The sequence below is a fragment of the Stegastes partitus genome, unplaced genomic scaffold (assembly GCF_000690725.1).
Source record: "Stegastes partitus isolate 25-593 unplaced genomic scaffold, Stegastes_partitus-1.0.2 Scaffold448, whole genome shotgun sequence".
NCBI lineage: Eukaryota > Metazoa > Chordata > Actinopteri > Pomacentridae > Stegastes > Stegastes partitus.
In genome coordinates this window covers 1-15,265 of record NW_007578179.1, presented here as the reverse complement: position 1 = coordinate 15,265, position 15,265 = coordinate 1, and the positions used below count along the sequence as shown (strand labels likewise).

The 15,265-nt window shown below is 39.1% G+C and overlaps 1 protein-coding gene across 1 annotated transcript in view; it reads right to left on the bottom strand.

The window, feature by feature from the left end:
* frmd3 (FERM domain containing 3) overlaps positions 1–13,422 on the bottom strand; it is a 37,232-nt gene extending 23,810 nt beyond the window's left edge. Inside the window, exons 1-3 of the mRNA XM_008286299.1 lie at positions 13,416–13,422; positions 7,304–7,382; positions 2,163–2,260 (exon numbers count right to left, since the gene is read on the bottom strand). Of these exons, the coding sequence (XP_008284521.1) occupies positions 2,163–2,260; positions 7,304–7,382; positions 13,416–13,422 (184 nt within the window). The remainder of the gene's footprint in view (positions 1–2,162; positions 2,261–7,303; positions 7,383–13,415) is intronic.
* Between the last annotated feature and the right edge of the window lie 1,843 nt (positions 13,423–15,265).

Genomic DNA, 15,265 nt, shown 5'->3' with positions numbered 1-15,265 from the left:
CTGTTGCAAATGTGTACATGCAGCTTGGATTATCCGTTTTCAAGGAATAATTCAACTCTTTGAGAAATGTGCTTCTTGGACTTGAACTGGAGGCACAGGAATAAGCTAGCCTGGCTCTCTCCAAATGTAACAACATCCACCTTGCAGCACCTTTAAAGGTCCCTCATTGATGACTCATATATATGATTTTATTAGTCAAATGGGAAGTGGTAAGTTATAGGTTTATGGGACATTAAGTGGCAGTACAAGTATATAAATATATTAATTTGAAACTAGAGATGCTGAAAGGAGGATTATGAGATGTTTGGACAGAGTCAGGCAACCCATTTCCAGTCTTAATGCCGAGGCTGCAACCTTAGATTTATTAGACAGATATAACACCAATAAGATTCCCAGTTCGCGTCCCAGTTAGGATGCCTGGGGTCTTTCTGTGTGGAGTTTGCATGTGCAGTGTGGGTTCTCTCTGGGTTCTCCGGCTTCCTCCCACACAGTCCAGAAACATGTTGAAGTTAATTGGTGATTCTAAATTGTCCGTAGGTGTGAATGTGAGTGTGCTTGGTTGTCTGTCTCTAAGTGTAGCCCTGTGATAGACTGGTGACCTGTCCAGGTGAACCTGCCTTCACCCTGAGTCAGCTGGGATAGACTCCAGCTCCCCAAGACCCTAGTTAGGATTAAGTGGTGTATAGATAATGGATGAATGGATGGATATGACACCAATTTTCTTATCTAACTTCACTCCAGAAGGGGGAGAGAGAACACGTCCCAAAATGTCAAATAATTCATTTAAAATCAGATTTTTGTTGTCAGCATATTTGCTGGTTGCTCAAGCCTTAACAAAGGTTTAACAAGTTAACGTTATTTCCACAGGAGATGATGCTCATAAGCGGTCGTGTCAGATAACCCTGATGGAGTCATGGCTTCATTATTGAATCCTGCACAAACTTCTATCAGACACTAATTTGTCTTTTAAATCCATTCTTAATTAGCAGTCATAATAAAGGTTAAATCAGAAAGTTGCCTGGAGTTTAATTAAACAATAATCCTCAAACTATTCCCCAGCCCTATAATCAACACCCTGACAAAGTGGGACAGAGACCTGTCCTCGTTAATCAGAGCAGCCAGTGATTCGCTGTAGACATGCTCTGCGTAGAGATAACTCAGCCATTCACGCTCTGCTCTCTGGGGATCCGGGCCAATCAGAGAGTGTTAGCTCAGTGCACCGATTTGTGTATCAGCCAGAAGGGTTCGTTTATATGATACAGCTCAGCTAATTCTTTTCTTAATCCACATTAAAGCAAGTGGCTCTGCGCTGTGATACAACACTTAACTGTTACTGCTAACCGACTGAAGAAAAAAAATCTCCTTTCATTCCTTTTCCCAGTGGTCCATACACATCTCCTCGTGTTTTAAAACAGAGGATTACAACAGCCGTCTGATGACTTCACAGGGAGCCCGTTAATGAGGCAGAGACCTGACCAAAGGTGTGACTGATTTGATGGTGGAGCTCGTCCCAAATTTAGTCCTCGTCTAACCCATGCTCATACGTGTTCACCATGTTTCATGATACCACACTGTAAAAAAGGTAATATTTATACCTCCAATTCACAAAATCCTAAATGAAAAAGTATCAGAAAAACTATCTAGCTAGCTAAATAGCACTGGTTAGACTAGCACAGTCTGATATTTACTATTAGTAAATTATATTTAAATAGAATACAAATAAAATGAAATAGCACCTGCAATCATTGGCTACTAAAATTGTTTTTGGCAGTACTTGTAATTGGACAGAACCACAGATACCAGCAAGTTCTAACAGTGCAATTCAGATTTATCACTGAAGTGCAAATGGTGATGGCATCTGACAAGAGATTTACGAGCAAGAAAGCATGCAAATATTGAACACAAAGAGCAACGACCTAGATTGAATGCAAAATCCATTTAGCATTTAAAACTGTAATACAAGCAGCATGAATCTGCACAATTAGAGTGACGCTGTACCCTCATCAGTACGTGTTTCTTAGAAGAGCTGCTGCTCAAATTCATTTATACATCTGAAAAAATAAAAATTAAACATGATGATAGTTTGTAAGGATCCACTAAATCTCCACAAGAGCCACTGTAAATAAGTCTACATCAAATGAATGAGTATTAGCAGGCCTCACCCTGGATGATGCAGGCTCCCAGATATGCAGCTTCAGCGAAAGGACAGAGGAGACGGCCGTGGTAGATGTCTCTTTTCAACTGGAGGTACAGGAGATACCTGCACACACAGCACACACAAAGACAAAGTGTAAAATAAAGAAAACTTTCAAATAGTTAAGAGTCAAATCGATAAAACTCATACAGTCACAGGCCACGATAGAATAACATTCTTGCTATGCCAGTCAGAGTATTGCCATGGAAACATCAACCCTACAGCAGGCTGGCACTGTAGTTACTATGGAAACCAAGTTTACTCACGCTGCTGACATTTGTCGTGTGTTACCACGGAGACAAAAAAAAAAACGTAAAGTGATGCTGAAACATGTGTTGCCATGGACACAGATGAGTTTTCAGATGAGACAACATCAGCCAGTCAGAGCAGCGAGTCAACTGACTCATTAAACTTGTTTTTAAAGTCGAGTGAAAGAAGCAGCAGAAGGAAAGCATGAAAGATTGAATGGAGCGAAAAGCCTGCTGCTGTAGCTAAATAGTTTTATTTATAGAGTCAGTCTGCAGCCGCATGGAGGTTTGTCAAATTGGCCTAAAAACACAGCCATCTATATTTACATGACCTTCTCAGTTGTGTTCAATTTTGTTGTCTTTCTTTGTCAGACGTTTCCTCCTCTTTCCATCTTCTCGTCTTTGCTTTTTCAGCTCCTGTATTGATCCTACAGTTGCTGTATGATTAACACGCTTCTTGTTTTATGTAAGAGGAAGTTCAGTCTGTTCCTCTGTGTTATACAGACTTTTCTGGTTTCACTCTAATTCTGCTGACTGGTGTACCTGCAGACAGATAAATCACAAGTTCTTATTCCATCATTCTGATATTTCATTACTTTGTCAGTTTGTTCCTAATGACGTTATATCACTGTTTCTGTTTCTGTTTAATTAGTGACATTTAAAAATACTATTATATTGGGGTGGGCTTTTGTCAGAAGCATCTAATTCCATCTATGCACTTTAAACAGAAGAAACTACTTGTTGAGTGCATGTAAGGCTGTGAAGTAGTGTGTCATGGTGCGACTGAGCATGACCAGGACATATGGGGAGAATGTCTGTAAGCATTTTTGAGACCATAAATGGAGGGTGTCTACAAAGAAAACGATCCGAGGAGGTTTGTTCTGTGTCTCAGAGCTCCAAAATGCAGTTGTAATAAATCTAGAATATATAATATAAATAAAAGTAATGAAGTTTAAGTTTGTTTCAGTTATGCTATATTGAGGTCAAACTGACTTTGGCAGCTTCCGCTAATGTTTACTTGAAATTGACTAAAAACTAAATGATACCAGAGCCAAAGGCTGCTGCTTCACTTTCAAGTAATAATGTGGATTATACTTTAGCTAAAAGCTGCAGTTTCTATTAAAAGCATCTTTATTCATTTTATACAATATGCAAATGAACTGTAGCGTTTCTGCAATAATAATCTCTTTTTTTTCAAATTACATTAACTACATAACTAATAATGTTTTGAGAAGAAACACGTTTTCCACAGCAGTTATTTCTTATGGTGGTTTCCCAGTGACTCCAGCAGGTTGTCCTTGTGTGTAAACATGCTGGTTGGATGGCAGTTAATCAATGAATCAATGATTAAAGTATATCAGATGTCATAATGACTGCAAACTGATGGCGACGAGTTGAAAGCTTTCATTCTTTCATTTACCTCTCTCCTCCTCGTCTCTCTTTCTCTCCTACTCTGAGGTTTATTATTCCCATTCTCATTTACTGCGTGAGCTTTAATTTGTGTAGGTCAGCAGCGGCTGTACTTTGGGATCTCTGAGCGTGCGGCAAACTCGCTCACTTTTATGACTGAACTGAATTCAACTGCACCAAAAGAGAGCCTTTATAGACCTGTAAATATGTTGTTATGACAAGAACGTCAGTTTAGGATAATTCTGTAAAACCTTGGACTACAGTCAATGTTAAATATTTATCTTTATTTCCTGCTTTCCGCAGTAACTGTGCATGGAAACGATCTGGCAGCGTGAAACTTAGATAAACACAATCATCATTTGTAAGTCTGACCTGTAGTCTCCTGCATTCAAATCAGACGAGCTCCCTGCTCATCCTTCACCCCAGAGCATAACTTGTGCCAAAACATAACATCCACCGTGTTAGGAAATAAGATGCAAGGTGCAGAATCATCTAATGCATACGCGATCTCTCAAAATACAGGTTTCTGGTCATCTACGACTGATATTCGAGGGTGAAAAATGAAGTTGCAGAGGAAACGGAAGACTTTAAATAACAAACCAGAGCACGTACAGCACACACTCATTAGCATAAAAGTTTGGGGATTTTGATGATGAAAAAAAAAAAAAAATCCCTCTCAAAAAATAACTTGATATTGAGCACTCCACAGGGTTTCATCACTGGCTGCACTTCCTTCTGAACTTCCAGCTCAGCTTCATCTCCTACTCTGAACTCATCAGTCGACTGCCAGCGTAATTTCATTCCGTGAGGACTCTGCTTCTTTAAAACACACCAATGAACAGAAGTGGACGCAACCCACATAAGCTGCAGCAATTTCAAACTGCAGCGACATGAAAGGGAGTTTTAAAAAAAGATAATAAATAAAAAAAAAATCCTGTGATACAGAACAGAAACTGAAGGAGAGCCCAAGAAAGGAAGAATCTGAGAAACAGACCGGAGCGGAGAGTTTTAAGGACACTGACGATGCGCAGAGACACCTTCAAGTACTAAAAGTTGGAAAAAGACAAGGAGAAACGCCAAATATGAGCTGCAGAGAGACACCTGAGGGAGGAGAAGGAGCTGTGCTGACGGGGGAGGAAGAAGGAGGACAAAAGGAAACCAACAGAAGGGAAGGAGGAGACACCTTAGGGGGAAAATTAGAGTCGGTGTGGAGAGACTCTTAAAGGATGGAAGAGAGAGAGAGACGGGCGGAAAGACGGAGAAGCAGGGATGAAGGAAGAGAAGAGTGATTGATGGTGAAAAAGCAGAGATGGTGAAACATGACAGCTCAGATGGGACGGAGAACAGTTTCCCTGCTGAGCGAGCATCTCCAATTATCACTGTGCCTGAGAGAAGGTGTGTGTTTTGGAGGAGGTGGTGTGGACACGAGGACTGACACGCCACAAATCTACTCTATATCTTCATTTTTCTTATTTATTACCCGTCTTTATCATATTAACCTGTTCTCATGTACAATTTCCACACTTTTACCACCTTCAGATGCAGCACACCTTAACATCACGTAAATGTGAAGAAGCATTAAAATGTGCTTTTTAGTGCGTCAGAAAAGAAGTCTGGAAAAATAACTACCAAGAATGGAAAACTTTTTAGGCAATCAATTGCACAAAAAAAGAAAAAAAGAGAATGCATTTTAAGAAATACACACGTGAACAAAGTAGCTGGTGCCCCTCAGTTAATGAAAGAAAAACCCACAACAGTTACAGAAATAACTTGAATCTGACAAAAGTAATAATAAATGAAAATTCTAGGAAATATAGCAATGAAAATCAGACATTGCTTTTGAACTGTGGTTCAAGAGAATTATTTTTAAAAATAAACTCATGAAACAGGCCTGGACAAAAATGATGGTACCTCTAGAAAAGACTGAAAATCATGTGACCATGGGGACATGTCCAATCAAGGTGTGTCCCTTAATGAAAATTAACCAACTTGTAACCCTATAAATAGGCCGACTGACTGATTAACCGTTTGTAGACTCCTGTGATGCTAATCAGAGGACACACCTTGATTGAACATGTCCCCACATTATTTTCAGTCTTTTCTAGAGGTGCCATCATTTTTGTCCAGGCCTGTTTCATGAGTTTATTTTTTTAAAATAATTCTGTTGAACCACGGTTCTAAACCAATGTCTGATTTTCATTGCTTAATTTTCATAGAATTTTTATTTATTATTACTTTTGTCAAATTCAAGTTATTTCTGTGACCGTTGTGGGTTTTTCTTTCATTAACTGAGGGGCACCAACTATTTTGTCCACGTGTGTATATCTAGCAAAAAACCTATGTGTGTAATTTTTAAAGGCTACCGAAAGAGAAGCAAATACATCTCTGCAATTTGGCAAAAAATTAAACAATCGAACAGTTGTGGTGGTGGAAAAACGTTGATATTATGTTTACGGGATATTGTATTTTTTGATAGCAATAAAGCACCTACACTTGGCACGGGATGGTGCTGGCAAAACCAACCAAAGGTGTCATAATGAGCGACTCTCAGTGATTATTTTTAAACCATTCCTTTTATGAACTTAAACGTAACTTACACTAATAAATAATAATAATACATTTTATTTTAAAGGTGCCTTTCTGGTCACTCAAGGACACCTTACAAAAGATAAAAGAAACAACAATAAAATACACAATAAAACAGTATACAACAATAAAAAATACATCAGGCAGTGCAATTGTCACAGCAGGGAATAAGCAGTTTCACTATCATCAGATATTGAAATTGAACAAAGATCCAAGTTTATATAAATAGAATGAAGCAATTTTGGAACAAGGAAAAGAAAAATAAGTGTCTTCTTGTTCTCTGTTCCTTTCTTACCTCATTACTCATAACTACATGGAGACTGGCTTCTTTTAATAACACAATGAAAATTATCTTTGTATTTTTCTGTGGGGTCTGATGGGTCAAAATATTGACATTATGCCATTTTTTGCAATGTTATTTCTATTTTTATTAATATTATCAATCATGGTTCATGCGTAAAATGAGCCTATTACTGATGTATGAATCCTGCATGAAGGTGATTAATCACTAATTAACTTTAATGAAGACACATGTACGCTGTTCTCGCTGTCATTATCAAAGCATGGTGGTGCAATATCAGAGCTTTTACTCAATTTAATTCAGTGATTAGGGAGAAAAAAAACTACTTTCTTGATACAAACCAAAGTAAAACAAAGCAGAATAACAAAATAAACCTTCAAAGCTTTTAATCCGTTTTCTTATCTTTAATATTCATATTCCTTATAACAGGAAAAATAATCACAAAAAATTAAAGAGATTTGCAAATGTTGTGTTTGTTCTTTCTGACTGAGAAAAAGTGACAAAAGTAAACACTTCCAAATAGTTTGCACACTGCTCATGAACATCCTCTGTATTAGTGTTTACCTGGTGAGCTCCTCCTTGATTTTCATTGGCTCGTGGGGATAAAACTTGACCCGGAAGCACATCGTGTACGGCTGCTGAGCTGCTGAAAGCAAGAGAGACACAAGAAAAAGGGGAAAAAAAGTTTAGAAGAGATTAGGAATTGTAAGACATTCATGAAAGTTTTTTCTTGTTTTTTTTCAACCTGGAAACTGGTAGTAACTGGCAGAAAGAAATGAAACACAGGAGAAAGTTTGGAGAAATGAACTAGCAGGAAAGGGGAAGACTTTTACGAAAGAGAGGAGGCGAAAAGACGAGGAGAGATAAATGAACGAGGTCAGGAAAGAAGGGGAGCGGAGCGGTGAGGATTATGTAAAAGTGAAAAGAAAAGGAAACTGAGGACGAAAAAAGAAATCGCAGTGTGCCTCTAATACTGATTAGTCATTTGATAATTACAGTAATTAGTCATCACGAACACACACACACACACACACACACCTACACACACACACACAATCACACACACGCACACACACACACACTTCACTTCACTTGAACTAGGGTCTGTTTCTTTCCCTTTGATCCGAGTCCTAAAGCATTTCATTTCTGTGAGTATGTAGTTGCAGCTGGAGAGGATTTCAGCTTTGAATGCTGTTTAAATATGCACAGTAACATACATACACACACTTATGTAAGTGCTCACACACACACACACACACACACACACACACAGAGTCAATAATAGGCTGTGGGGTTCGGATCAAACTACAGCAATAGTTTAAACTCCCTCCTGGGGTCTCACGGATCTCACAACACAGCATATAAACACATTCATACACACACATGCTAATGTTCAAAGTCTGCTCTGTGAAGTTAATACATTTGCAACACATATAGGCAGAAACATCAATGCATAAGCCTCATAAGCAGCAACTGTTTATTGGTATAGCAATATTCAGAATATAATATATATATACTCCTTGGCAAAAGTGGCCCAATTCTCAATTTTCTTCCATTTCTATGTTCTTCCAAATGTCCAATATGACCTTTGTTTACTCTGTGAAGTGTTAAAGGAGAGTGTCGGTTGTATCCTGTTACCTAATAATGTACAGTTTTAAATAACATTAAAAAAAAAGAATCCTGCAGGAATTGACGTCAGATTAGAAAACATCTGTAACAGTGTTGTTTGTTTTGATTTTAAAGAACTTGCTGGGTTTTATGCCAGGTGCTTAAAGTACACAACAGTACAAAATATATCAAATAATTCACCTCAGAGTCACTGCATTAGTTCTAAGTTGAACAGGAGGGGATTTTGTGTAAAATTAAAAACTTAGAGCTGAGATTTACTATATCAAAATCCTACAGTTGAAACTAAATACAACAAACATCAGTCTTATATTTTTAAAACTTGGTTGAACAACTTTTTTTATTTTTAATGACTGACTGGATTCATCTTGGCATGGAGGACACTAAGTTTCTGAGGAGATGTTCAATCATTCTTCAGAGACATTTTTTGTTTTTAGCTGCTCTTTGTTGGAGAGTTTGTGTTGCTCTGCCTTTGTTTTTATAAATATCAAAAAACGTTCTGCTGGACTCAGTTCAGGCAACTTACTTGGTGGCCAAGCCATAGTTTTTTTACTTTTTCTTCTTTAGAAACTCTTGTGTGATTTTGGCAGTGTGCTGTGGATTATTATCATGTGGGAATATTCTTCTTTTGCCAAGATTCTGCAGACTGGGAGTCATCTTGTCAGTCAGTATCGCTGTTTATCCACTGACATTCACTCATTCATCTATAAATATCATCTCACGAACACTTTTTACACTCATGCAGCTCCATACCATCGCACTCCTACTTCACTGTTGGGTCAATGCATTCACTGTGGTTGTCCTGTCCAAACATAATGATCCTCATCTGAGCTGAACAATTTTATCTTCACTGTCATCTGACAAAAGAATGTGCTCCCAGCATTCATCAGGCATTATGGACTGTCCTTCACACTGCCCGAGTTGTCACAGAAACTCTGATTTTCACAGATAAGCCCCGTGCCAAGCCTGAAGCACTTGCCTGTCAGTATTTCACAGCGAGATTGTGCATGTATGTGTGGCTCTGATTAGTGTTATGAGGGCTCGTTCTATACCTCCTGACTACTAATGCAACAGTTAATCAGCTACGTTTTTGTTGGTCACCAATCTTCCTACATCATTTCCCATTGTTGTGAAGTCTGGATCAACTTCTTCCATGTGGCACTACAATGTAAACATGCAGATAAGCCCATAGGTCCAAAACTGAGAGAGCTCTGGTGTTCACACATCATTTAATAACCATGATCAGGCTGTTGGGTTAATTTGGTTCCAGTAATCACGAGATTTTTCACTTTTGTTGCACTACATTTATAGTCTGGGGCCTTGATTTTCAGCAACATCTTCCTTAAGTATTTGATTGTACATAAGCAGAAAGCCTTTTACGTTCAGAAATAATGATTATTAAAAGGTGATGCAGTTGTTAAATCATTCAACGTTTAAGTGATATTGCGCAGAGAGGGCACTCAGCTGTATTCTGTGTATGGCATTGGTTAGATTTACAAATGTGTAAACAGAAGAAAAACGTGATCTTACATTTTTATATCTTTCTTAGTCATCACCAGTAGACACTGTAGGTGTTTCAAAAAATAAAAAATAACCGCTTTGCATGTTCTAGGAAACATTTATTGTTGAAGTTAGATTTGATGCAAGGAAGCACTTGCTCCCCACCTCACTACATGTCGGCCTTTTGTGTGGAAAGGTGGATAAAAATCACCAACTATTTTTCTGTTCACTTGAATGACTTTTACAAGCACATTTGCTACAGACAGAACTGTACTTCTTAAAGTAAATTTAATTTGTTTGCTTACAACAAACAGCCTGATAAAAGTACGTTTTAGAAACAATCACCTGTTGGAGTTTGTCCCCATCTTGTGCTGCAGCCACGCCTCAAAATCCACTTTTTCATGAGTTAGTTGAGTAGGTGGAGTCTCAAATCTCATTGGACAATGGATGCATGATGAAATTTATACTAATTAATGTAAATATGGAGAGAAGCACCAATGTGCCGCCCAGTTTTGATGGTCAGTGTTGATAAATGGTTGTGTATCTATGAATTGAGACATTGATGTTTGGAAAATCTTAAGAAAATAATGTGTAGTTGATGTTAACTTTGGAAACACCCTCCTAGAGCTCTGAGCTGATTGGCCAGTTTGAACTGGAAAGGCAGCCCCCTAACCAATGTATAAGAGCATACTGGGAGAGAAGCAGAGCAATGGTCGACACTGAAGGCAGCACCATACAATACTTTACTCCTGTTGTTGTTTAAGCATTGGAAGTAACTGTTTGAAAGTTTTTCCCCTCTTAACTTTTATATTTTCCTTTTGGAGACTGGCTTCTATTTTTCCAGCATTTTTTTTTTTTCTTTAAATTGCCAGCATTACATTTTGTCCTCCACATGCCTCACCATGCTACCTCCACCACTCCCTGCAGCCGTGTAAGGTCTTCATCATGGGCTTCAGACTCTCTTCGAACCTCCAGCCTAAGACTCAGGTACTCAAAACCAACTCACCCTCTAGTTTGAATGATGATTTGGGATCAAAACATTCTAGAGCCTGTCATTTACAGTGTGATTGTGTTGTTGGAGTCAGGTGAAAACAAACGGGGAATGAAACTGAGCATTTTAGAGGAAAGAAGAAATAAATCTGAGAAAAGTATTTGTAGTATAAGTAGTCAATTCTCTACTTCGCTAAAGTAATTAATGTATTTCACTGCTACAGCATGCAGCTAAAACTGCAGGGTTAACACAATGGTCCTCAGGAAAATCTATCAGCAATTCAAATGGACGGTTTATTCATTAACATTTGAAATATGAGCTACGATTTGCATTCAGTGTGTTAATATGTGAAGTCTGATATTTAATCATGAAGCAACACACGTTAGTTATTTTGACTGTTATGTGGATACTTTCAGGGGAGATGCTAAAAAAGTGAAGAAAAAAATGATCCTAAGGTGAGCATCAAGAAAAGGGAAAGTTATCATCCTCTAACACGGGACTAGAAATCATCTCAGAGTGCCCTCACCACTCTCCCTTTAATGGCAGGATCCTCTGCGGTATTATCTAGCTATGAAAAAACAGCACACATCTACATAATACATGCTGAGCAATATGAAAGACGCAATCCTCCCACCCGCTCCCAAAGAACTTGAGCTGCTTATTTGCTCAGGCTTTAGGGACGGCGAATGCTTTTTCTGAAAACATTTTAGAGAAAGTGAATTGGCACAAAGCGCACACTCGCAGAAGTGTGACGTATGCGCCGTAAGCCGGGACGCACAAAGGCGAAATAAAATACAAGCAAACGCACACAAACCTAATTTGAGAGTAAATCCTGCCACGGGGAGAACTGATGTGTCAGTGCAACTCACATCTATTCAACACTCTTCCTCCATCCCTCCTCCCCTCATCGCTTTTTTCCTTCTTTTCACTTTCTGTCAGCTTCTCTCATCTCAAACTGTCTCTTCAATCTCCTTTTTTTTCGCTCTTTTCTTCTCTAATCTGACTTCTCTCTTTGGCTACATTATCTGTCACTGTCCCCTCTCTCCCTCACATTTCCCCTTTATTACGCTTTCCTCCCTCTCTTCCTCCATCTCTCATTCCAATTCTCCCTCATATCCTCAGCCTACCCCTCCTGTCTTCTTGCACATGTTCTGATGAAGCAGAATGCGCCGCTAATAGCTCTTTTATTAATTTATAACGGGACAGAAAGAACAGGACAGTCATTAGAAGGGTGGGTGAACTTCAGACAGAGTCTTGAAGACAGAACGGGAGGAGGGGAGGAGAGTGGGAGGGGAATTAAAAGAGCGAGGCAATCTTTTTTAGACTAGATAGAAATGTGGAGATGTGAAAGAACAGGTAGGGAAGGATTCCAAGTGAGATGTTTACTTCTAAATCTGCCTCTTCTTTCACGGAAATCTCAAAGCCCCCCTGCATAAAATGTGGCTGAGAGTGAAATTTGTTTTAAAATTTCATGAAGCGAAGGCAGAGTTATCCCCGCTGGTTTCTTCAGTTGCTCATATCTTGCAATACAAACACACTTCCACGCTGGCATTTTAGAAACTCCGAGGGTCAGCCAGTGCAAGTGCGATAATGTCACATTTGCGAGGTTCTCATTTTATATTGATTGCCTGCAGAATGCAAAGAAGCTGAGTCGTATCTAATCTGAATTTGCGGCAAACGTCAAGCGGACAAGAAAAAAATAAATGCAAGTTTTGCTGCAGAGTAAGTCTGCAAACAATAAATTTATCCTCATCATCTAAGTAACCTTTTGTCATCTGAATCTACATATTAGCCCACATAGACGAACACAACTGCCAACTTATGAGTGAGATGCTGGAAGCCTAAAATAATCACTGAAGACCAGGTGAATTATTTCATTGGTGACGTCCAACAACAACCACTGCTCTCTGTGTTGCTATATGTAGCCGACAACATAACTTGTAACTTCCACACATGTTAAAACACCATCCTTTCAGTGCTACATGCTCTAAGAAACTTTACCCATTGATGTGCACACCCGCTGAAGGCAGCTTGTTTATATTCTCGGTTGTTAGCTCCCCTGCCACGTCTGTGTATTTGACTTTGTGGTTGAGCTCATTTCCTCTTTGGGCCACTTGCCCCTCTGGCACTTTGCTGTGTTTCTGAAAAACCCTCCTCTTGTCACTCTGTCTGTCTTCATTGTGTCTCTGTTTGTCCCCCTGCGGTATTACTGAGCAAAAACAACTCACTGTCCCACATTGTCTGTCACTAGTTCCTGCAGAAACTTTGAGCGATAAGGTCCTAAAACCTACATTTATTTTTTAATCACTTTTTTCATGCATATATTTGAGTTTGTATTTATTTTTTGTGCATCCAGACAGTCGTACACTGCTGCGTGTTCGATGTTGTGACCCTGTCGGACTCCCCTGTGTGTGTTGTCTGTTTGTTGCAGAGCTTGACCCTCTCACACTACAGCGACCCTCAGGAGACAAACACACACACACAAATAAAAATACACACATCCATTTCTCATTGTTGTACACACACTGATGCAACAACAGGAGCAGAAGGGACACTTACACTTCATCTGCCTCACCACGGGCTTGTTGGGCTCCAGCCAGTGCTGAAAGAGAGAGAGATGTGATGTTACTGTAATGCTGACATTGATGTGATGACAAATGTTAGCCTACAATAGGGCGGTCCGTTTGCAAGTGCAGAAAAGTTAAAAATAATAGGCAGCAATTTTCCAAATCAAAAGGATTTCTGAGGTTTTGATGAATAATTGAATGAAGCGTTGTTTAAAGACAGCAACTCACATCATTCAGTGTATTAAAAACTAATTTAAAATCACTTAAACGCATCATTGAATAAATCATAAATTGCTATAAAAAGATGAGATGCTGTATATCTACTGCAGTATATTACAAACATATGTGAGCCTTTAATTAAACAAAAACAACAACTCTGAGTAAGAACATTACTACTTTTTTTGCATCACCCTGCTCGCTGGGAAGCCGCTCAGCAGTCTGACCTTTTTGCCCCCTGAGCAGCCAGTGGAACCGTTGAGGGTTAAGGGCAACTCATAAGCAACATATTCGCCCTCTGTCCCTTTGGTACATTTGTAAATTGGGAGCCAAGATAGAACATTTCCCTGACAGTTGCTTTGACCGCTTCGCTGTGGATTTTGGACATGTGGTTTGGAATCATCTCGCCTCTGAATACAAAGCCCCCGATTGTAAGGTTTGTTTTCATTGCGCTGCTCTTTTTCGTGCTCCTTTAGTTTTGTGTTGTAACACGTCTCGCTGATATTTGCCTCTTGTTATTCCTCCCTCACTTTGCACTTTAAATACAGTCTCGCTGGGCTCCTGTTGAGATGAGGCGTCTGGTCTCTTCTCTGTGTGGGCTGTTTGAAATATGGAGTCTGATCTTGTTAATATTAGTCACTTGAACTTGTAATGTAATGTACCGACTGTCTCCAGACTAATATCAGACATTTCTCATTTCGGCCGTGCTGACTCAGTACAACCGTTTCCCGTTGGTAGCTGTGATTCAGTTTCTATGTTTTTGTTTCTCTGCTGTGATTAGGTCCACCCATATAGCTGCAGGATGGAGGAAATTGTGAAGTCTAATTTCTGAATTGACTGGTAGATTTTGTTAGCAGAGGTAAAATAGCATTAAGACTTTCTGATTTAGTGCCTGGGAGATGGTCTTGGAAGGTCTCAGAAAAAAAAACATCCCAGTGCAATACACTTTAAGTGAGGTGGGGAAATCTAACCAAACTAGTCACCAAATATGCTGTTTTAAAACCCTTCCAATAAACTCTAATCTCTCCGATAACTGCCGCTCCCACCAGCCGTGAAGCACCAACGGGTCTTTGAAGCCCCTCAGGAGCAATGAGCCCATTATGGCTCATGGCACTGTTATATTATAGTGCACCATGGTGAGGCAAAAACACACTACAGTAGTTAAAAAAACAATATAAAGATGGGATTTATGCTGAACCAGAAGTGTTTTATTAGAACAACTAGCGATTAGTTTAGGAACTGAGCATCTGGTCAATGGTCCCCTCTTCCAACTACTTGGCATCTGTACAGTGAATGAGAGTCAGTACAAAACACTCAAAGGGAAAGCTGCTATTACAGAAATACTTCTTTCTGTCACTGTATTTTTTTTTTATGAAACCAGCAAAGAGAAGAAAAATGCAAGACAATTTTACAACTATTTCTTGTTCCGAATAAAACTCAACAATAAGTCAACTGAACAGCAAGTGAATCAGACTCTATTACAGATATGCAGCAATCTATTTTACAAAAATCTCAAATATATGGATTTGCTGTTTTTCTCTATCATCACTTTAAAGCTGAATATCTTCCAGTTTTGGACTGATTGACAGACAAAACCAGAACCGCTCTGGGCTCTGGGAAATTGTA